The 22,950-nt window shown below is 44.2% G+C and overlaps 1 protein-coding gene across 1 annotated transcript; it reads right to left on the bottom strand.

Moving 5' to 3' along the window:
- Positions 1-7,842: 7,842 nt before the first annotated feature.
- Positions 7,843-15,486, bottom strand: LOC119450683 (uncharacterized). The gene is made up of 4 exons (XM_037714197.2): positions 14,931-15,486; positions 9,937-10,011; positions 9,683-9,864; positions 7,843-8,146 (listed from the first exon to the last, which is right to left on the bottom strand). The coding sequence occupies exons 1-4, from the start codon at positions 15,162-15,164 to the stop codon at positions 7,939-7,941; spliced, it is 699 nt and encodes a 232-aa protein (XP_037570125.1). The 5' UTR covers positions 15,165-15,486; the 3' UTR covers positions 7,843-7,938.
- Between the last annotated feature and the right edge of the window lie 7,464 nt (positions 15,487-22,950).

Here is a 22,950-nt window from a genome sequence, read left to right as displayed (position 1 = left end):
CTTCATTAAAGAAACTGCAAGAAAATGGGAACCACGAGACAGCTTGTTGCCTGATCTTCGATGAAATTTCATAGAAAAGAAATTTGCAGTTTGATCTGAAGCAAGACATCATACATGGTTATGTCGATAATGCAAGAAAAACAACTAGTGGCATAGCCAACACAGCTGCTCTTGTGTTAGTCTCGGGAATAGCCAAAAAAATGGATTCAGCCAGTACTTTTTTTGACCAGGGATGGTGCAGTCCGCTGCGAGCCCCTTTTACTCTTGTTAAAACAGCTAATCATCCAGCTGAAGGCATGTGGCCTCATTGTAAAGGCATTAGTTTATGATCAGGGAGCCAGTAGTTGTGTTATTGCTAGGTCAGTGAATGACAGTCCTGAAAAGCCCTTTTTTATCACCGATGGAGTGAAGATCTTCATTTTTGACACTCCTCAGTGCTCACTTATTGAAATATACCAGGAATAATCTGAGAAAGCATGATCTTTACATTGGTGATAAAGTTGCTTCCTGGAGCCACATTCAAACTTTATATGAGTTGGAACATCACCTGAAAATACCTACCCAAACTGACTCATAAGCTCATCTATGAGAGTTAATTTGGTAATATGAAAGTTAGTTGGGCTGCTCAGGTGCTCAGCAACAGTGTCTATCTGGCAATAGAAGCATTTATAGCCTTTGGTTTCCTTCCACTAAAAGCCACGAGCACTGCCGAGTTTCTCGGAAAAATGGATCAGTTGTTTGATTCGTTAAATAGTTCTTGTGTAGAGATCACAGAGCGAAAAATGAGGCATGCGATTAGTCCTACAGAGCACATAGACTTCTTAAATTCATGCATCTTGCAGATTAAATCTTGGAAGTTCAAAGCACCTAGACAGCTCACAAGCATACGGATCGAGTTGGCAGGTTACAATAAAAACAATTAGTATGATGTGGACATATCTGCAGGAATCCTTCAACTTCAAATTTTTGCTTGCTCGCTGTCTAAATCAGCACCCCTTAGAGAACCTGTTCGGGATTATTTGGAAGCAGCATGGCTGTAATGAGACTCCCAATGCATTCCAGTTTGCTGCTAGTCTCAAGCATATTATTGTTGGAAAGCTTTTAAGGCTTTCAGACAGCAACAATTGTGAAGCAGACAAAGCCATCCTTTCAACTGAGCTAAAGAAACTGAGACTTGACCAAGTGAGCCCTGCTGCGACTGAGAGCTATAGCTCAGTTTCAGACTCCTTTTCTACGAGCACTGAAGAGCCAAACAAAGTTTGTTATGTGTCAGGTTACCTAGTCCAAGCATTTCTAAAAACAGTTCCATGTTCACAGTATAAGGATCTCTTAAATGATAAAAGCTAGGAACTATCTCACCAAGCCAAATATACATGATGTTCAGAGCAGTGGAGGTGCAGAACAAGACTCTCGGAAATTTAAGTGCCCACAGAAGCAGCTTTCAATTTTGTACGAAAATTAGAAAAATTGTTTTCTGCACAAATAGGTGCTATTGCACACTACGAAAAGGTATCGGAGAAATTGCTTCACATTGTGATGAAGGAGACAGGTTTCCCATTATGCAGTGCTGAGTGTCACAAATTGTTCCTGCAAAAGTTTGTCCACATTAGGATTCTCTGGTATTTGAAATATAAAAACAGAGAACTCAGTCAGGCAAAGACTTGGAAGTCTGCTGCAAAGTGAAAGCTGCAGAAACTCACTTAACACCAAGGGGCTCCCAAGTGTTTGTTGCTCACTTGCTCTTTGCCTGTTTTATGCTTTTTCATGTGATTAGCTATTGTTTCTATATTTTGTACCGTAGCACGATTATGTTCGAATATTTACTTCTTGCATTTATATTGTCAATTCAGCATGTGGCTCCTCTAAGATGCACAAACGCACAGAAAGATTAGACCATCCCAATTGGTTTCTAGGCACTTGCCATGCTGTCAAGTGGGCCCTTTGCCAAGCAAGTTGGGAATTTTCCTAGCCTATTTGTCTGCGGTCAGCTGCTAGTTGCAACTAATTTCTGCTATTCTTTGTCATTACTTGCATCTTTTGAGTACAGCCTAGCCAGTTGCCTTTGTAGAAAAAATACAAATAGTATTCATAATATGATTTCATCCAGAACGTCTTTGTTGGGTTACCTTTAGCTGCACTGTTTTAACTAATTTTGAGTCCATTGAAATTTGTGAAGCAAGATACCACAAGTTCTAGTTGGAAAAACAGAACTTGGATTCAGCTGGTTTCACAAAAGTAAATGGCCATCAAAAAGTTAACAGGAGGCTGCGCCGTAAGCTGTTGCGCTCTTTCCGCCAAGCTACCCGGCCTAGTTGTGCCACAAAGATGCTGCATAAAGTGACATGCGGTGACAGGAAAATTATTATACTTCGATCGTAGCCGAGCGTACGTCTTGCAGCTTAGGTCTTCTTTCTTATGCGTTTGTACAAGTTATGAGCCATTTCTCAACTATGTAACTGCGTTTGTTTATGTGAACGCGTAGTCTGGTGCTTCTTTTTTTGGTCTGCTTGTAAAATGCCAATAAAATATTTTCAAGCTGACTCAATCTTTGGTGTTGTTTGCATTTATTCCTGTCAATGCCACCCGAAACTTGGCACTTTATTAGTAGTCCTGCACAAAATGCAATAGCTGGGCTGGGGCGACAGAACCCGGTGTAACGGCAGTGTAAGAAGCAAGAAACTGCTGGGGATGCCCATACAAGTCAGTTCAGACTGTGTGTTAACTCGACAGGGCTCGATACTACATAGATTTATATGTGTAGGTGCCACATTTACCACAAAGCAGCCCAGCCAGCGGGAACACGATGCGTACCCGTAGCGGTGAGAAACCCAGTAAAACTCTCATATTGCACAGCACCCTATTTCCGGATTGGATTTATTGGCCTCACCCTTTGGAACGGGTGGGCATCGCCGTGAAAATGTAGCAATGCCCTGGCCTTGGTAGGTAACAAATATCAGGTACATGCACACATACGCACAGTCACAAATGCATTCACACACATTATCAATGTCAATATCAGGCGCACGCCAAGTTTGGCTGTTAATGTGCACGTACTATGGCCCACCACTCATTAAGTCGACTTTTGGTTGTGGCTACTTGGTCACAGCCACCACCGCTAGATGGAACGCGAGGGGAGAAGCCGAGCGCTAGCGGGAGCGTGGTGCCATCTATAGGCGCTGGTTTGAGGCTCGCGCAGTGCAGGACCAAATGTTCAATTGTCTCTTATACCCCTGTCACACGGGACAACCTAAGTGCACTTTGAACGAGTGCACTTCGCCCCGAGTGTCATTCGCATGCTGTCACACGGGCATGCGTAGTGACACTTGCTGCAAAGCGCACTCGCTGGCGAGTGCGTTAGTCCGGATCACACACTCTGCACATAGCGCTTCCCACGTTGTCATCAAAGCGCCGGCCCGTGCCTCGAAAAGGAGGCTGCTGGCTACAACCGATTCCCAACCGATTTTCCAACCGATTGGAAAATCCCTAGTTCCAACTGGTTATGATTGAGTCACAGTGAAACCAATTAAGTCCGATTGGACTTGCCAATTTTAATCAACTGGGCCCCATTGGGAAATTCTTACCTCCCATTGGTTATGATTGAGTCAGGGATGGAACTACTTGAGTCCAATTGGACTTACCAGTTTGAACTAGCTAGGCCCACCTTACATTCCCAACTGAGTCTAATTGGACTACCAATAGGAATAAACTAACTAGAATGTAACCAACTGGGAAATCATACTTTCAGTTTATGAACCCATTCAAGGAAACTGGAATGAGATATAGCTATTTATGCATGCAGTACTAAGGCTATAGCAAACCTGTTTCTGACAGCTGGAATCCTATTTAGGTTTGCTTTGTGGGGTATATATACATGTGTATTGGTATTGCCAAACTGGAATGAGATATAGCTATTTATGCATGCAGTACTAAGGCTATAGCAAACCTGTTTCTGACAGCTGGAATCCTATTTAGGTTTGCTTTGTGGGGTATATATACATGTGTATTGGTATTGCCCACAGGTGCAATTGGCCATTCCAATCAATTGGTTTCAAACCAATTGGCACCCATTGGGTACAATTGGTCACTCCAACAAAAACCAATTGGTCACGTTCCAGTTGGTTCAATTGGTCCAGTTATGTACTAATTTACGATTGGAAATTTTCCAATTGGTACCAATTGGAGTAAATTGCTTTTTTTGACTGGGAGGCAAAGGACCACCAATGTGCATTGCACAATGGCCGGTTCGTTAAAGGCAGCTTCTCCGCTACATAGCAGTGTTATGCTGTTAAGCATGTTAATAGTAGAAAAAGGTTACTTAAGAACACATAGCCTATGTCCACTGACATAGGCTACTTAAGAACACATATAATATGTATTCCTTCATTATATACGCGCCGTTTCGGGTTGCAGTACGAACGCAGACTTCTAATATGATCTGTACTGGCAGCCAGTCAGCTGTTTCTGATGTGACTGTGGTAATCAGAGCCCTTCTTTCGGCCACCTTGCACGCCCCATATGAGACCATAACGGGACCCAGTACACGTTCCGTAATTGTACACACGTGCACACGCAATTTCTGGTGACAGTACGAGCACCAAAACGTTTAATTATTAAACTGTATTGGTAGCCATGCAAAGCTGTTTTCTGACGTTGCTGTGCTCCCCCCTCATAAAGAAGAAAAAGTGCGCATAAAGCGATGCTTTCTTTACCGCTTCCTTCGACTTTCTTGCTGCTGCTGCTGCTATTGCTGTCTGGCACACCGCATCGGGGGGTGGTTCAGGGCATGTGTATACGTGACAGGAGCGCCGCAGAGAGTAAAGGTGACGCGAGAAACTCGTTTGGACCTTTGCCCCAAGTCGAATGTGCACAATATGCCCTCTGGAGCTCCCTGGGCATCGCCATGTATGTACATTAGCTAGGCTGCCTCGATGTCTTCCTCCCCCGGCTGAGGAGGAGGTTTTCGAGGCACCCTAACATTAGCCTCTTGACAGCTGTAATTATCGATGACCCCCCCCCCCCCCCCGCAAAAGCATTGCGGAGAATGGGTAGAACCGACGCAGCCACGCCTTGGCACTCTTCGCAACCTACACCAACTGTCGCAACTCGCATGCATGTGAGGAGGGCAGGAGAGGAAAAGTGCAACATGAGAAGGCGATCGAGGAAACGCTACTACTAGGCGTCTCGATGAGCGTGTGCCCCCGAGGCACCCTAGGTACTTCTAGACAAGACAGCGGTTGCGGACTATTTCTGAAAAATAAACACCATGCAAATTTGTCAAGCGCACAACTGATGCACAGCGTGCAATTCAAAGCCACATTAAAGCCCCATAGAATCTAGGCGACATTGTAGCACAGTAGAGTGTAGGCCTCGCACTTTAATTCAACACTTCTGTGCCCGCCGTGGTAGCTTTGCAGCGATAGCATTGCTCGAGATCGCGGGTTCGATCCCGACCGCGGAACCCCCATTACGACGGGGGCAAAATACAAAAAAGTCGCAGTTTCGCCGGAAAGGCGAATCATCCATTGCGATAGCAAACTAGTGGACAGCTATACAAAGTAAGGATAGTAGTTCTATCGGCCGTATAAACTTGTAAACATAGGCATACGAACTAAATTAACAAGCATGGTCTCACGTGCGCACAAGCAAACATGAACGCATCTCACTCGATGACCACGCAAACTCGCTGTCAAAATGCTGTAGTGAGTAAGCGCGGCAGCAGCAGCAAGTGAATTGAGCTTCGTCCCACCGCTCGCATCAACGCGAACTAAGTCATGAAAACAAAGCGCAGGGAGGAAGGACTCTGCCCCCGCCGCAGATGGCTTTCAAGACACAGCCATAGGATACAGCCGGCCGGCGGGAGCGCGCGGCTTAGTACGTGGCCTCCCCCTTCCCTACCCTCCCCCCGGAGCCTTGGGCCTGGCGCGCGTGTGCGGTCGCTTGGGCGGCGCAGAGCAAACTCTCCCTTCCACTTCCTCCAGAGCGATGCGCGCGACTGGAAGATGGTGCGCTTCGTTCTCTCTTCACACCCTTGCGTGCGCGAGATTTAAGCCGCGATCGCCGGCTCACCTTTGCACGCTTTCACTCGCACACAGAGCATACAGCGCGCGGAGACGATTTAATCACCCGTGGACTTTGCACGGAACCTCACAGCGACAACGAAGCCGATGGCAGAAATACACCTTGAGTGTCCATATAATTGCTATCGCAATCAAAACGTTCGTGTACTTACGTTTAAGTGGTCGTTAATGAACCCCAGGGGGTCAAAATTAATCCGATTTGCAGAAACCCTAAAACTGCTGGCTGCCAGCGTTTATGCAAGATGTATTCGGTGTGCACCTCACGAGCTGCGACTCCAACACACTATTACCAAGTTCAAGAACTGGTGGTGCAATCGATCACGTTTTTGCAAGGAAAATTCAGACAATCAAAGTTAAGCACTACGTTTCATACTTATCCGTTCACGCGTCCTTGCTTACCATTCTGCCGGTGTCGCTGCGTCTGGACGACACTACGCAAGTGGGCGTTGAGCATATTAACGCTTTGGCCACAATATGATGTGCCGTGTGAACCAGTGACAGTGCTAATCTTCTCGCTGGCTACGAACAATGGCTCACAACGCCTCAAGCAAACACGTCTCTCTGTGCGTTCTGCGTACTACGCGGACAAACACAAATCACACAGGCAACATAACATTTCACATTATATCACGACTGTTGTATGCCGTCAACATCACTGTCAAATACCGTCAATGAACGCATACCAGCACAGAAGGCTCCGCTTATCAATTAATACAGTGCGCGAGATCCGCATATGTCTTTTTCTTCTGTTGTCGTTCACCTCTAACCTAGGCGAATCTCCCGAATTTCTAGCTTCCCAGGTTGGCGTGTATGCATTTTACACCTCTTTGGTGCTAAATTTTGCTCACGTTTTTTTTTTGCTGTTTTATTTACTGCTAAAATATGTTCTCTTTGTTAATTATCCATTCATTCATATAGTGTGTTTGTGCCAGTTTGCCTTCAAGTGAAATATGTTGCTCTTACTAGCACTATAATACCAGTTCTGCGTATTTATACCGCCAACTGGCCATGAGTCAAAACATATTTGTGCATTTTCTATTATGTAAAAAGAATGAGGAATTGAATACATACATATGGCAGGAAATGTTTGGACTCCAATATTACCATCCCCTTGTACCTGCACCATTGCTACAAAAGCACTTGGTGTTACTACGTGCACGTCTTAGTAGTGCTGCGAGGCATGCATCGACTTTGTCCCATTACTTCGCCAGAGGCAGCCTGATATTCCAACAAACAGCTAAAACTATTAGGTCGAGGAAAATTCTAGGGAAGTGGCAGGAAAGATTGGCTGCATTACACCTTTGAAAGCCAAAAATATTCAAGGTCATCATTATCAGTCTATGTCTACTGCAGCATGACCGTTTCTCCCAGTGATCTCCAATTACTGGGAAAAACAGTTATTCTTGCCTTGTGCCAGCTGACATCATCTAGCGCCTGAAAATCTAGTTTTCCGCCATCCCCGATTGCACTTCCATTCTCATGACAATTATTCTGTAACACTAATAGACCACTGGTTATATGTACTATGCATACGTTTCTTCCTGTTAATGTCAACTAGAATATCGGCTACCCTCGTTTGCTCTCTGATCTAAACTCAAGGTACTTCCAATCAAACTGTGCTAATTCTGACACCATAGGCAAAAGACCATGCCAACAGTTGCTGTAATGACACCAATACAATTCTGAGATCACGAAACACAAGTGCCCAACTTCAGTCTTGTCAACATTGACCTTCAACTGCCATTGTGAATAATGGGGCATTGGCCACAAAGAAAAACACATTGTTTATTACATATCTTCTTTATCACATTTTATCATACACCAGTCAAGACAGAAAACAGTATTACTACACTGCAAGGGATCAGTTTTCAGTCAAGGGCTCAGTTTTCACTACAATCTGGCTGGCATTGTCGACAGTAAGCTGCAAATTCAAGTATTGTTCTGGACCTGCAATGTAAGGCTGGTACTGGTTTGGTTGTAGCTGGACTTGGATACACTTGTCTACTTTTTTGATGACATGACGTTCGCAGCCACATGTTGGGCAGTTTGCCAGGACTTGATCATTTGTTCTGTGCAAAAAAAAAAAAAAAAAAAAAAGAACAGAGCAGGCATGAGAGTAGGAAAGACTATTGTTTATAGAAACATAGACAGCACCTCAACCATTTTATCAGTATTTACATCTCTGAATCAGACACTGCAGACTACCCTGAGATAATAAGTGAACTGAATACTAAAGACATTGATAAAAACATCATACTATGTGTGGATCACTAGCAGCAGTTACTCTAAAACAGCTTTCTTTTGCTATCGTCTTGCGGATGGGTGCTGCCAGGTATGCTTCTTGAGGGAAAGGGCATACGCTCCTGCGTGACAGCTATCTAACCTAGTTGCGGGGGTGTATGTCACCGAGAGCCAACCAGCTCTTTGAGACAGGTCAGGCCTTTGTGGCATTTAAAGGTTTACAAGCTGTGGTCAGTGGTGCCACTGTGTTGCATTTCTCCATCACCTGTGCTGATGGTTATGGGGCATGTTTGCCGCCAAAAAGGCTGAAGTCCGCTGCATGCCTCTTGTCGAGCTGTGCCGTTTCACTTTGTTTGCTCACCACAGCTGTGCTTAGACCAACTCCCACTCCACACGGAATCTGGATGATTTATTGTTAAAGGCCGCTGTTGGGAGCGGAAAAGTAAGCGCAGGTGCCAAGCCGTTGTCAAGCTATCATCATCATGCTGTTGTGAGGCCGCCGCTGTAGCGATTCAGTCAACGTCTCCATCATCATCACACCATCGTCATGCTGTCATGCCGTCTACCAAAACATGATAACTTTTGCCGCCATCATCAGCCACCATTATTGACAGGTGCAGTATACATTTGAACTATTGCTGTGTGTCTATTTGATTTCTTCGGTCAGCATAAGCTATTTGCTTACTTTGAGAATCATCTTCGAATGATTTCATTAATAATTTTTGTTACATTTGCGCCAATGTGGCTAGTGCTTAGTTGTACTTGTTCCCAAAATTTAGACTAAACAGTTCAAACAATTACAGTACAAAGCACTTAATGTAGATACAGCAAGTAACTACATGGTCATATGTAAAATGGATAAGGTAAATCATCTTTCCCCAGCTACCAATTACAAATTCTATTATACAATATTCACATGCATTATGTCAAAAAAGAATACATGAGGCAGCTTCTTAGACTGAGGAAAAAAAACACCAAACGACCTGCAGTATGACTGAAGCCATCTGACCCAAAGGGAGAAGCTAACGCTTCAAGGTCCCTTCAAGGTCTATAAGCACATCATCCACTGTCAAGATTAACAAAGCTATTGAAGTAACACTTCCATAGATAGTAGTCACAATATCTATAGGCTATCAGTACTATTTTTCACATCTTTCAAAGCTTACAGTAGAGTTCTAGCCTGAAAACTCCCTCGAGGGAAGAAGATGCCTGGTAATGTGATTATTACATCAATAAGGTCGCCTGCTGGTCACACTGCCAAAGAATATGAGTGCTTACTGGAGATGCCAACATTATGCATTTTTGTTTTCTGCATAAAAGCACAGCATGCAAAGACTAATCAACAGAGGCAATGAATACTGTACCTGCGTGGTCGCTGGTATGTTCTAATATTACGGAACATGCTGCTGACTTCAGATTGGTCATCATCCGGCTTCTGTGGGTTGTTGACAGTGGAAGATGAGCTAGGCTGGCTTGCGCTGACATCTGGCTTTGCCGGCACTGTCACATGTTTCTTGATTTTTCGTCTTCCCTTGTGGCGGACATACTGTCAGCAAAATCAAAGGACACCAAAGAGGAATTACACGCACTGGCAACAGCGGAGCTGTGCAAAACTTACCGGTGTTCCGAGATGTAGTGTTGGGTATGGGTTGTCTTCGGTGGGACGCCCATCGACGAAGTGAATTGAGCACACCTGAAAAACAACAACCAAGAAAGTTTTTAGTGCCACTGCCAAGAAGCTCCTCGTGGCAAGGTCAATAGTCAGGCTGTGCACAATTTAGGTACAAGTTCAAGGCGGCTTTGCTTCTGCCCACATGGCCTTATATCACTCGAGAGTTGCTGGCTGCTTATAAACAAGTCACCCATTGACTTATGGCATCTCAGCATTACTGAGGGGGCCACTGACAAACAATAGCAAAATACCAAAGCCTTTTTGAAGGCTGCCATTTTGGAAGCAATGGCCAACATTAAGGACAATATAATCCCCCGCATGCAGCAATCTTTAAGCCGCACTGAGTCGGTGATCAAAGCTGAAGGTGGTTGTACTAAATAATCATCACTAACAGCAATGAAACGAACACCACGCAACAATTCTGAGCATATATAAATTTTGTCTGAAATACTGCATTGCTTTTTGAAAGACATCATTGCAATGTTACAAATTAGTTTGTTCACTTGACAACAACAAAGTCCTGACATTCTTTGGGGCCCCCTTTCCTACTGAACCATAGGAAAGTTAATTTCACTGAACCTATGCAGATAAAATGCGGTCACTGCTTCAACCATGGCATGAATCACACTCAAACAACTCTATTTGAAATACTGGCGGAAAAGTGCATAGATTATATAGCATTGTTCTTATCGCAGTGACTAAAGCACACAGCTGTCCTGCCAGAACATATGAATACACAACACATTTAAAGTCTTAGTCATCATTGCAAAAACAGCAGCTTTGGTCAATGAATGCATGAATCAATACTTTCATTTCCTTTTCAATAGGAGGAAGTGGGACTAAAAGCCATGAGAATGGCTTGACAAAGGTCCCTGCTCCCTTTGTTTTGGCATGTACAGCAGATGGCCTAGCACACAACATGTGCACTGCACATTCAGCAGTAATAGAATACATGCGATACACATGAGCAAAATAGCGGCATTTCCCAAGTACATTGCGAATACTTACATAAATTCAAAGATTGCTTCTTATGAGATAGCACAAATACAGGGGAAACATACAAATAGCTTAAACAGATGCGATAAAAACAATTGAATTTCTTTGTTAAGAGTAATAAAACTGGTCAAACGATTCTTGATGCAAATTATTCAGTAATTGCACAAGGGTATAGGATAAAGACTGAAGTACTTTGCTCACAGAGTTGGTATTTTCCATAGTTATTTGTTTCTGGTTACTTTCAGTTATATGCAGTTTGGGGAGTTGTGTTATGACCAGCTGTTTTATTCTGTTTGACAGACAATCTATAGCACAGTAATATTCTGTTGTTATATAACTGGCTAGAGGGCTCATTATAATGTACATTAGCTATACACCACATGGCCTTTTTTGAAGCAGATGCAACTTAGACATATTAGTGATACCCGCTGTACCCTGAAAAGGTAACTATACAGAAACAGTCACACTGACTACTTACTATACTGATTGGATTCCTTTTTATTTATGAGGCAGTCCAGGCAACACAGAGGCAGGCAGTTTATGCTGCAGTGCATGCTGTAAATAAGACTCATGCGATACCTCTCTAACACAGCGATGCACACAACAGTTTACCTCAACCTTTAGTCAGATTATCAAGAGATAGCTGGCTTGAAAACTGTGGTCGAAACTCCATTTTATTTCTGATTGACCCACTATTTGAGTAACGATTAGAGTTCTCTTGAAACAGTAATATATAGATTACGTTTATAGATATAGGCCCAGCGTACACAAAGTACGCTGTGTCTAGCACGAACCAAATGGGATGAACGAAAAGTGCGGTGTGCTCTTGCTTGAAATTAGAAGATAATGAACACCTCTTGTTGCACTTCAATATTCACGCTCAGCATAGAAAAAATCGCGAAATTAATTGTGTGCTCTGAACAAACATCCACTCTCATTGGGAAAATTTTGTGGGGTCATAACCAACAATTGAACCGCAAAAGCATACATTTAGCACCTTAGAAAAATTTCTGGAAGTAAAATGAATTGTACATAATTACTAGAGCATAGTAATTATGTTCTGTGGTTATGCACAGCAGCTTAATGTTTTTTGAATGTGCCCTCGATCTTGACTTTGTTACAACCTATGGTGCAAGCTTACACACAGGGTGATCATTTTTAAGTTTTACCAAATTAAAAAAAAAAAATTGCCTGTTGTACATAACACAATTCTAGTCCTTCAGCTGGATTATTCAGAGAGGGGGCCATTACTTGCATGAGAAATCGAAATACTGATTCAATAATTAACAAGAATCACTTATTGACTTTTTAATTAATTAGTTCACAGCACATATGCCAATTTATGAATTGTAGCCAGTGAGTTTGCAAGGCATATCCACTTGGAATAAACTTCTAAAATGACATCAGTTTGGGGTTATGTGCCATCAAACTTACCGTAAAAATGCTCTGTTCCATTTACTTTCCTGCAATTTTACTTTTATGCACTGAAGCACAAAAGTAACTGGAACACCCCTGTATTTCATTCCACACATTGGGAAATAATATCTCCAAACTGGTATCATCCTAGAGATTCAGTTCCAACTGGATACACCTTGTATTCACCGGCTACAATTCGTTAATTGCAATAAGTGCTATAGAGAAATGAAGAAGTTAATTAGTTGGATATGTGTTTCGATTTCTCGTGCTAATAATGTACGCCTCTACAAATAATCCAGCTCAAGGACAAGAATTATGTATCAGCCACAGGAGATTTTTAAAAATTCTGTAAAACTTAAATATGATCACCCCATATATTGTGTGGTAGACTGCACTCACATGAAATACAAGTGGATTACAAGTTTGCTCTATACTCTTAAATGACATTACTTGCTGTGCAAATTTCATGTGACATACCATGTGCCAATTTGAACTTTATCTGAACTCTGCGTTAGCACTTCCGAACTTTTATTTACCTTTTATGTTGATATTGTATCTCTTTTTGTGTCGGTTTCAGTTAGCCTATCTTTATGTACTGTCTCTTTCTTTTTCTGTCGTTTGTTTTAGCTGGACAATTTTTTATAAGTAGTGTTTGCCTAAGAGAGAAGGAGTAGCGGGCACTGCCCTTGATGCCAACCTCTCCTGAACACACATTTAATAAAAAATAAAAAATTTAGCGTTTGTGCTAGTAATACTAGCAATATCATTGCTCACATGGCCTTCTTCAATAAACAACCAATTAAATTAACTTTCCATTTCAGTACTTGAGAGTTCCTCGCCTGTGAACTCTATGCTATCTGGGAAATTGTCAGTAGTGTTAGGATTCAAGAGCTGCCTGAATTTCTTCCGGACTATGTCTGACCTATGCAAACTCTCACCCCAAAATGTTCATGTACTTGAATTTTGCCACCTTCAGCTTAGATGCGAGTTTACTACGGTGTGCTTTCCATTCGCTAAGTGCCTTGAGATCTTTTGTTTTCACAAAATGTGCACATAATTCAATCTTACACCTTATTATCATTTGTAAAATTTCATAATTCACCCACGGTTTGCATACCCTTACGCACCTCCCACATTTTTTTTTTTAATGGAAGTACTTTTAATGGAAATTCTTAAAAGTATTTATAAAATTGTTATACGCCACATCACAGTAAATTCATTCATAAGTCTGCTGCCTGATGGGCCTGTGGAACTGCTCAAGTTGTGTTTATGTAATCACTTGGAACAAAATGTTCCTTTGGTTTTTTTTTCGATGTACCGCACTCCTTTTGTACTAACATGAACATACCAAAGTGATCAGCAATGTCAGTGATGACGACATCTCAATATGACATTTTCCATGAAAGATGTAATCTCAGAAAATGTGATTTAGTGTATGCTACAGGCTGCATCGTGTATGCTTTCATAGCTTCAAGGTGTATCTGAGATACAGTTGTTAGATTTAATTACATACATACACATACTGTGTGTGCAAGGTATTTGACAGCACAGCTCTAATCGCTGCAGACAATAACATTTTCATGCATGCATTTCACCTTGGTCAGCCCCTGTGTCACATATACTCAAGGGTAGCAGCTTACAGTCTCAGAGAGAAAATGAAAATGCTTGCAGTACTAGTCACTTTAGATGCCAACCACAGTGACTGCCTGAATGCAGCTGTCAGGCCTCTTGATTTCACAGTAAGAAAAGAACTCGTAGCTAGTGATGAGAAAGTGTCATCTGTGTCATATAAAGCAAAGCACTTTCATACTGCTCAGACGTCATTCAGATGGCCGAGTTTCTCCAGCAGGTTGAGGCCTTCGCGATCGAGTGATGACTTTGAAAAGTCAATAATGATGTTTTTGAACCAGCTCTGGGTGAAACTGTCAAGGGTCAGGCATTCCACGCACGGGGATATTAGGCACCAGTCATAGGTAACACACATATACATGCTTCCTTTCACATGGCACACATGACCCAAGAGTTACTGGCTGTGAAGTTTTGCAATCGTGTAACCCTTAATGCGGCGTCATTCTCAAAGGAAGCCTAGCAAACAACCGCACGATGCTAGATTCACCATAGGCAGCTATTGTGGAAGCATGACTGACATCAATAATTACTACCTGGCCTGAGCAAGCACATCTTCAAAGGCACATTATGCTAATTACTGAAGCTTTTATTCAGTGATAATATCTCACAGTGTTTAAAATCATCAGTGAATAAACAATACAAGCTTGAAGCAGATATATGTAATTTTTTTTCGAAATGATCATTGCTTTTTCTAAAGTCTTTATTAAGTTTTCGAATACCCCGCGCACCTGACGTTAGATACTTCACCCATAAAAGCTGACGTGAAATAGCACTCGCCTTATTAAAACATAATAATAATAAAGAATTATCAATGGCCTCGAATCACACAGGAACTACTGAAAATGTGCGCAGGACATGCTCAGGCCATGCGCCCTTGGGTCGGCGACCACAGAACATACCCTAAACGTTGTGCCGGGGTCGAAGTTCTTTCTCTGAAGGTTCTGGATCCAGCACTGCCGGATCGACTTGTTGCGTTCCCCTTGCGGGAACGAGTGCATAGAAAATGGTTTCAAGCACGGGCAGTCCTCATGCAGCAAAGGCGGGTGAAGTTTGCACACAGACTCTTTCCAAACCTTGATGTCCCCGTCACAGTTTCTGCAGCCGACGACGGCGCACCTTTTCCCAATATACATGGTGCTGTGGAAACGCGTCCTACTGGAGCTCCCGACGTACGGTTAAGTTTTGTTTTGCATAAAGGCCACAAATGATAGAAAGCGAAGGGTGGACCGTGGCAGCGGCCGCGGTGCTGCCATGTACGCAGCTGACGATCAAATGGCGTGTACTGCCTGTGCAAGCCGCACAAGCAGATCCTCTAGACTCGCATTTTTCTGGGCACTGGTTAGGGGGTGTTGGCACAGAACACCTGTGTTGTCACAGCCCACCCTAGCCACTGTAACCCTGGTGCGCTCTGAGGGGTTCTAGCAGTTCCAGTCACCGCTGGAGGACGCCAGCAGCAGTACAGCAGCAGTACAGCAGCAAGCCCCTTGCTCGACACAAAACAAACAACGCTACACCACAGAACACCCATACAAACTTTGACACATTTGACACCTCCCCGCCTCCCCATTCCAGCGAGGGAACCGATAACTATATAAAGCGAGGGAAAGCATAGGGGGAATTATTTCTAGTATTAATTGGAGTGCAGAAACTATAAAGTAAACGAAAATGAAAGTAGATGAAAAAACAACTTGCCGTCGGTTTGATGTCAAAATTAATGTTTCTCAGCGCATTAGATAGGGTCAACGGATGGACACACACAACACTGTTGGTCGTGTCTAACGCGCTTGGAAGCATCGATAATGCAGCTTAATCTGACAAAACTATTCGTGAAGTGTCGTTAGACATCTTGGCCATGTATAGATTGGCAACACTAGCTGGCGGAATGGCGGGGTTTCGATTTCTTTCTGAATGCTGAGAAGTATTCTAGTACACTCTACTGAGAACAGAGTCTCGCCGTCTCGCGCGGTTGTTGCTTTCTGTTTCATCTGCCCTTCCGTGCAATGCTGTGCATTGTTGATATGCATATGTGTAAGCCGATTATCGGTTGGCAGCTATACCGACTTTAGGGAACTCTGCTGTTGTAGATAAGAAACATCACACGGCCTTGCCCGCCAATGTTTGTGATCGCGTAGTTTATCCGAGTGTGCGTTTGGAGCTGAAACCACAACTCAACGAATGATGTCTGGAGGCGACAGCGTCATTATGGTGGAGGAAAGTTCCGCATCTAAGCAGGACACGATAGTGCTGCGTTGATGCATGGTAACATTGATAGCTAGTGCGCGTGCCGCAGAAGAGTGTATGAGAACATACAGCGCAGATTCTCGCACATCTTGTCTTTCCGTTGCACCAGGTAAGTAGTGCACAGTGGCGCACCGACCGAGGGGGGGGGGGGGGGGGGGGGGGGGGCGTTGTAAGTTGTAACCCCCGCCCACGCGTCCAGCCCAACCAGTCCAACGTGTAGCTTCAGTGCTCTGTTCACATGCTTGAAGTCGAATTTTCCTCATTAACAAAAATACTATCACTGTCTTGTATTCATTCATTCACTCTTATTTTACTTACAGTAAATCACTGAAGAAATAAACATCGTCATCATCCTTGGTGTCATTAAATTATTGTAATTATTAGGCATTTTATTTGGTGTTGGATTCCTCTGGCTAAAGCAAGGAAATTGCATATTATGCAAAATGCCACGCTCTAGTCCCATTTTGTTCACTCCACTTATTTTGCCACGCTTGGGTGCTTTGATGCTAACTTCTTCACTTTTCTGTAATGGACTGCTGCAATGTTCTGTAGCAGATTTGCCTGTTGCTCTGCGTGTCTATTAGGCACAGCACTAGCCAGCACCTGGTAAAGTGGGTTAAAAGGCTAAGAAAGCTTCGCCTGAAAAAAAAAAGTACAATTGTGGCTGAGCCCACCTCACGATGACAGTCGACGATAATGCATTAGCATCGAATTAATATAGAGACACAGCGTACTGCCACCGTCGAAACAAGTTATGTACGAGGCGTGTACTGTAGCGGGACTCCTCTTTCACACTTCCCTAACAACACTCGCACCGGTGCCATTTAGTGCTGCCATCGCAAAGCCTGTGCGTAGCCTCCGAAATGCATGGCGCTCCGGTGGGTGCGAATGCTGAGAAATGCATCATGCGGCACCCGCGCTTCTTTCTGGACGTACTGCACCATCTAGTGGCACTGCCAAGAAGTCTGCGTGTCGCCTGCGAGACTAGAAGCTTGGCGCGCCGGTGCCTGCGTACACTGAGAATTGTTCCCTCGCTTGCTGCACATCCAGTGGCATATACTCAGTGACCCAAGTTGGTGTGAGGTTCATTCAAAAGCAGCATATACCCTGTGCATTTGTGGTGTAGCTCACTAAAGCGTCGGCATGAAAGGCGTTCATTAAAAAGTGGTACATATACCCAGTGCATTTGTGGCGCAGACTGCTAATGCACCGGGCTGCTGTTCTTGAGGAACCCTTGTGATGTTGGTTTGATTCCGCTCGTCATCGGATAAATTTAAGGGACCTTCTTCATCATTGTACAGTGGCACATAGCCAGTGACCCAAGTTGGCATCAAAGATGTTCACTGGAGACCAGCGTAGACCGAGTGGCACGTGCGCAGTACTCCAAGTTGGCGTCAAAAAGTTTCTTTGAACAGGGGTACCTACCCAGTCCCGTGTCTGATTGGCCCATGTCCGCATGAAAGAGGTTTGTTGAAGAGCAGCACATATGCATGCATTGCCACATACTCAGTGACCCAAGTTTGTCCAACGGTTGGTTTCGAACCCTGTTCCCTCAGCAGAGCAGCCCGATGCACTACCCATTCAACCATGGACAACCCATTGACCCAGGTAGGCGGGAAATGATTAGATACAAACAAACATACATACATAGCCTCTAGAAAGTGAGTGAAGTACCCTAAGAATGCTAACTAAATAAATGTTCCAGTGTAGCAATGAAAACCACGCACACCTCAGTGGCCTGTGCTTTGTCCTGCAAGTGCTCTGAACAGGTGGACGCCTCCATCTCCTGTTCAGGCTCCTGTATACAGGCATCTCTGGCATCCCCAATGGTAGCCTCAAACTCATTGTGGTCAGGCACCTTCCCAACATCCTCTTCTCCGGCATTTAATGTGGAGTCCAATTCTCACATTTGTGTGGTTGGTGAAGCAGAGGTGGATGGGGATGGAGATCTGTCGCCCAGTGCAAGCGTCCCAAATTGACGGCACTCTTCAGCGGTCAGCTCCGGTGTGCAGGGAAAAGGCAGCTTAAACTCTCGTGCAACGGCAACCTGGTGCTTGCAGCAGCTGCAGAGACCAAGGTCGTACTGCACCTCACATTCTATGCGACCAGGAGCACTTCTGATAGAGAATGCATTTTCACTTTCCTTTTGTACGACTGCACTGCCCTGAGAAGCACCTGGCGTCCAGCTAATAAGCTTTTATAGGCTTGTCACGCATGGGCCTCCACACTGGTGGTCGAAATGGGATGCAGGGCGAGTGCACTGCAGCATCCTTGCTTTCAAGTATGCCTCCCCTTCTGTGACAAAACCCAGTAACACCACTGCATTATATGCTACTGTTTTGCTGAGGAGAATATCCCTGCGGATTCGTACAGAGACTTCAGAATAGGTGTTCACGTCCTGCATCTGTGCAGTAAGATCAACACGGCACGAAAGTGACCACTCTCTCTCACAAGCAAAGAAGGCTTCAGCCTGTTATAGGCTTTATGTTTGCACTGACGGATCTCTTCCTTGCTCTGTGCAAGTAGCTCTTCTGACCTTGCATTCAGAATCTACAGGCAGAGAGATATAGCATCTTACTAATTATGCAGTGTCTGTTACCAACATCAAGGCTTTTAACAACATTCCAACCTTACTTGTTATTACAAATTTTAGGACAGGAGCAACCTAATTTTAAAGTCACAATGTGCAATCCAGTACTCCTGACATCAGTAAGGTGCACAGCATTGCTGCAAAGGAGAGACTCAGATAGATTCTGGGCAGCTCCACTTCAGTTCTCCCTCCACACTGTGAGAACGCATGAAATGCTTCAGTGCTATAGCACCTTCAGGCATCAATTAATTCTGTCAATTCAATATTTTGATTTATCACATTTCTTGCAGCCTCAGAATCATGAAAAGTATCCAGCTGCAAAATGGATTAAACTCTTCAATGGGTTTTGTAAAGTTTACACAAAAGCAGACTCCAAGCAAGAACTCTCGACAGAAAAGCCATGCATGAGAACATCAACTATTTTATGTCTAGCTTGCGCCTAAGCTGCCACATCAAAAACATGCCTGATGCTAAAACACAGTGAAAAACAATGAAACAAATGTACCTGCTATGTGTCAACATCACACAGAGCAAACACTGTGTTGTCTACCTTCCAACTTGTTTTCCAAAAACACTTTACACATAGTATTATACAAACTTAGTACAGCTCCAATCAAGTGTTTCAAGATGTACAGTCAACCACAAAAGTTCATTATTCTTTTTATTCATGTACCAAGCCACATCTCTTGGAGAAGCACCCACAAACAGCCACCACACCTAGGAAACAGAATGACTTTAAACACTGGAGTGGAGTTGAGAGGGATAAGGTGCAAGAAATTTGGCTGTTCCTGTCATCCCACAAAACCTCATGCGTGTTTCTGATTATGTCTTCTTGAACAACCTCATAGTGTTGCTCCCAGTCTAGAACCTACACATGAGGCCCGAATCAAGTTTTCACGTGCTGTGCCTGTAGGCTTTACTGTGTTAGGTGAAAGTTCTCAGGATGAGTGATCTAATTGCTCCAGTTGTTGGTACAGACTGGGAGGACTAAAGCCACATCTTTTTAACATTCCATATCACTTTCATTTTTTTTTATCCAACGTTACTGGCTGGGACATGCTACACATTATTGCTGGGATCTGGTATTTGGCGCTTCGCGTGATCCCAAAAGAATGAAAACTGAAATGTAGCAGTACGAAATGCGGAGACAGTACAAAGTATACACTTGTCACAACTACGTAACGAGTGGCCCCTTATAGCATAGGAAAACAAGCGTTGCGAGCGATCGTTCCCGAGAAGGATAAAAGCAGACTGGGAGGTTAACCAGAGGATACCTCCTGTGAGTTACCCTGTACTGGGAAGAAGGCACGAAGATGAGAGAAAAAGAAGGGAAGAATGAACAATGTCTGCTTGCATGGGCACTGTCACACAGTCTGTAAAGGTGCCACATAGTCATACACAGTGTCAGCCATCGAGACATACAATGTCACACGGTGATCACAATTTGCCGCATAATCCGGTACATCTTAGCAGTAACGCAGCAGCACCTTTGTAGTAGCTTGCCTCATGTTGATGTCAGACCAGTATCCAAGAAAGCAAAAAAAAAAAGTTTTGTTGCAAGTTTTTAACTTAACAGCAGAAATCAGAGCTACACGAACCTTGGATCAAGCATAGCACAAGGTACGGATGCGAAATCAAAAGCACACAAATGTTTGGGTGACAGCGCGCTGGTCTGATGTATGATATCTTCAGAGGCATGTCGTGTGCAGGCAGCTACTAGGAATTTGGTGGTCAGAGCAGAGGAGGAGCGTAAACTGGATCTCATTAGAGGCTGTCTGCATGTGACAACAGTTGGCGTTTGCTATTAAGGGACTATGGTGTTACTAAGGCAAAATGAACTAATGAGCTAATGCAGTAGTTGACGTGTTTCCCTAGGGATTGCACTGTATAAGATTTTCATTAGAATTCCGATGCTTGTTCATTTCGTGTGCTTCACTGTCATGGATGCTGCAGAAGCGGCTGTACAAAGCACAAAGACTTCTGTAAGTCGAAATAGGTAATGCCCAATTTTCCACGGGGACGTATCTGTGGAATGAAAATAACAATTATTATCAATAAATCAGATTACATTTGGCAGATTTTCGCTAAACTGTGGTTTGGCAGTAACCACACACAATTTTTAGGCTAGCTATCACATCAAGCATTTCTTAACAATAAAACGACAGTAAGTGGAGCCTTGATAAATAAAAAACAGATATAACAAAGAAAATATAAAAATGCGGTTGAGCATGCTTTATTTCGGTGTAGTATTCTGCGGCTAGATGAAACCGAAAATGCGGGATCTGATGCGATATCGATTAAGGTGAAGCAAATTTGTTTGCACAAGGCTGAAAATATAAATTCTGGTAGCAAAATGTCAAAATCGATTTTTCAGATGCCCGATTTTTCGGACATGGGTCTGTTCTCGTTTTAGAGTGCAGCTCTTAGGAGCCCGTTCCTGCGTTGAGCATCGGCCTCGGCGTAACCGGCAGAACGAACGAGCCCACCAAGGAATGAAAAAAAGAGAGCGAACGCAGAGTGCGGCGGAGCATGAAAGATGGCGATAGCAAAGAGAGCGCGAGGAGGAAAGAGGAGAGTAGGGCGAAAGGGTGAAGAGGAAAGCGGAGTGCTGCACGAGATGGTACCAGAGTAGCGTGCGCCATCACCGATGACGTCATTACTATGGCATGCGGCGAGCATGTCCACTGATACCACATATGGAAACAAAGTGCTGGCGTAGGCTTCGGACTTACTTTGCACGCGCTACTTTGCCTGTGCCGCCGCCACTACAGAATGCGCTCCGTGCGCACAATGCGTTCCCGTGTTCAGGCTTTCTTTCTGAATAATGAGCGACGCGTGCTTCGTCTGCTGCTTCGTCTGCTGCTGCTGAGCAGAGGCTCAGCGCTGCCGCCGAGGAGACCCTGTATTTCAGATTCAAATTCTTCGCCTCAATATATCGCGAATTCAAAACACCTACAGTAAAACCTCGATAATTCGAACTCGGTTAATTCGAAATTTCGGTTAATTCGAAGAATTTGAGCGGTCCCGTCATTCTCAATGCAAATTCTACCGGATAATTTGAATGGCCCGCGCGGCTCTATTCGGATAATTCGAAGTTTCTGGCTAGTAGCAACGTGCGGCGGTTAGGTTAGGGCGCTCCGTACAGTCGCCAACCGATTTTCCAAGCTCGTGGGGACTGAAAAATAGTCCGGAAAATTCGTTCGGCGGAAAAAAAAAAAAAAAACTTATAGTACGTGCGGCTTAAAAAAAAATCTCTAATAATGCCCTGCCTCATACTACGCTTGGAGGGGATCGACTTGCTTGGATTTGCGCAGCAATGACGTCGTCTCCGTGTACAGTCGACACGAACGTCACCGCGTTGGCGATCTCCGCCAACGGAGTTCGCCATGGAGATCCAAGAAACGAGCTTCGCACAGCTTAGCTCTCGCGAAGGTACAGGAGGTAGCGCCGATCACTGAGACATGGGTCTCCGAGACACCTGCTCAGTGTACACGCCACGTTCAAAATAGCAACCGAAACTTGAGAGAAAAAAAAAAAAAAACTCACTGAATTAACACGCGTGGTGTCAGCGCGCACGAGCGAGCGCGGCCGCCGCAGCCCGCAGCGAGCGAAGGTTCGTGCGGTCTATCGCTTCAACGGAAACTGAGCGGCGAGAGCGCGGCGCATACAAAAGGTCAGAGCCGTCTGGCGATCGCTTTCAAGATATGGTGCGCGCGAGAAACCGCTCCGGCGCTAAGTACGCAGTTGTTAGAAGAGTACACGGGAAGGGATGTTAAAATGGCACGTTCTGGATGCGTGTGCGCTTTTGCACGCAGCTTGGCTTGGACCGCAGTCGATAAGCCAACGTGGTGACGCCGTGCGATCATACTGATCGCAATTGTTGTTCCCGTTTCACGTATCGGCACAACATGTCTCCATTGGGCAGTCAAAATCCGCAAATGATCCCTTGCTGGTCCGTCGGAGGTGTCCGCTTGCATTTCTTTTGCATAGACTTGGTCGTGATTTTTTGTTGTTGATATTGGCGAGTACATATATAACAAATATCGGATATAACGAACCTTTTTAATGTCGGACGTGACCTAACTATA

The sequence above is a fragment of the Dermacentor silvarum genome, chromosome 4, assembly GCF_013339745.2.
Source record: "Dermacentor silvarum isolate Dsil-2018 chromosome 4, BIME_Dsil_1.4, whole genome shotgun sequence".
Taxonomy (NCBI): Eukaryota; Metazoa; Arthropoda; class Arachnida; order Ixodida; family Ixodidae; genus Dermacentor; species Dermacentor silvarum.
Note: the sequence above shows the minus strand (reverse complement) of the source record. Positions and strands in the feature narration are given on the sequence as shown.

What these genes read in the sequence shown, in the direction of transcription:
- LOC119450683 (XM_037714197.2), bottom strand. Translation starts at nt 15,164, where the DNA reads ATGTATATTGGGAAAAGGTGCGCCGTCGTCGGCTGCAGAAACTGTGAC. An exon ending in ACCCCGGCACAACGTTTAGG is followed by an intron (nt 10,012 to 14,930) that starts GTATGTTCTGTG and finishes GTTGTTTTTCAG; the next exon opens with GTGTGCTCAATTCACTTCGT. An exon ending in ACATACCAGCGACCACGCAG is followed by an intron (nt 8,147 to 9,682) that starts GTACAGTATTCA and finishes TTTTTTGCACAG; the next exon opens with AACAAATGATCAAGTCCTGG.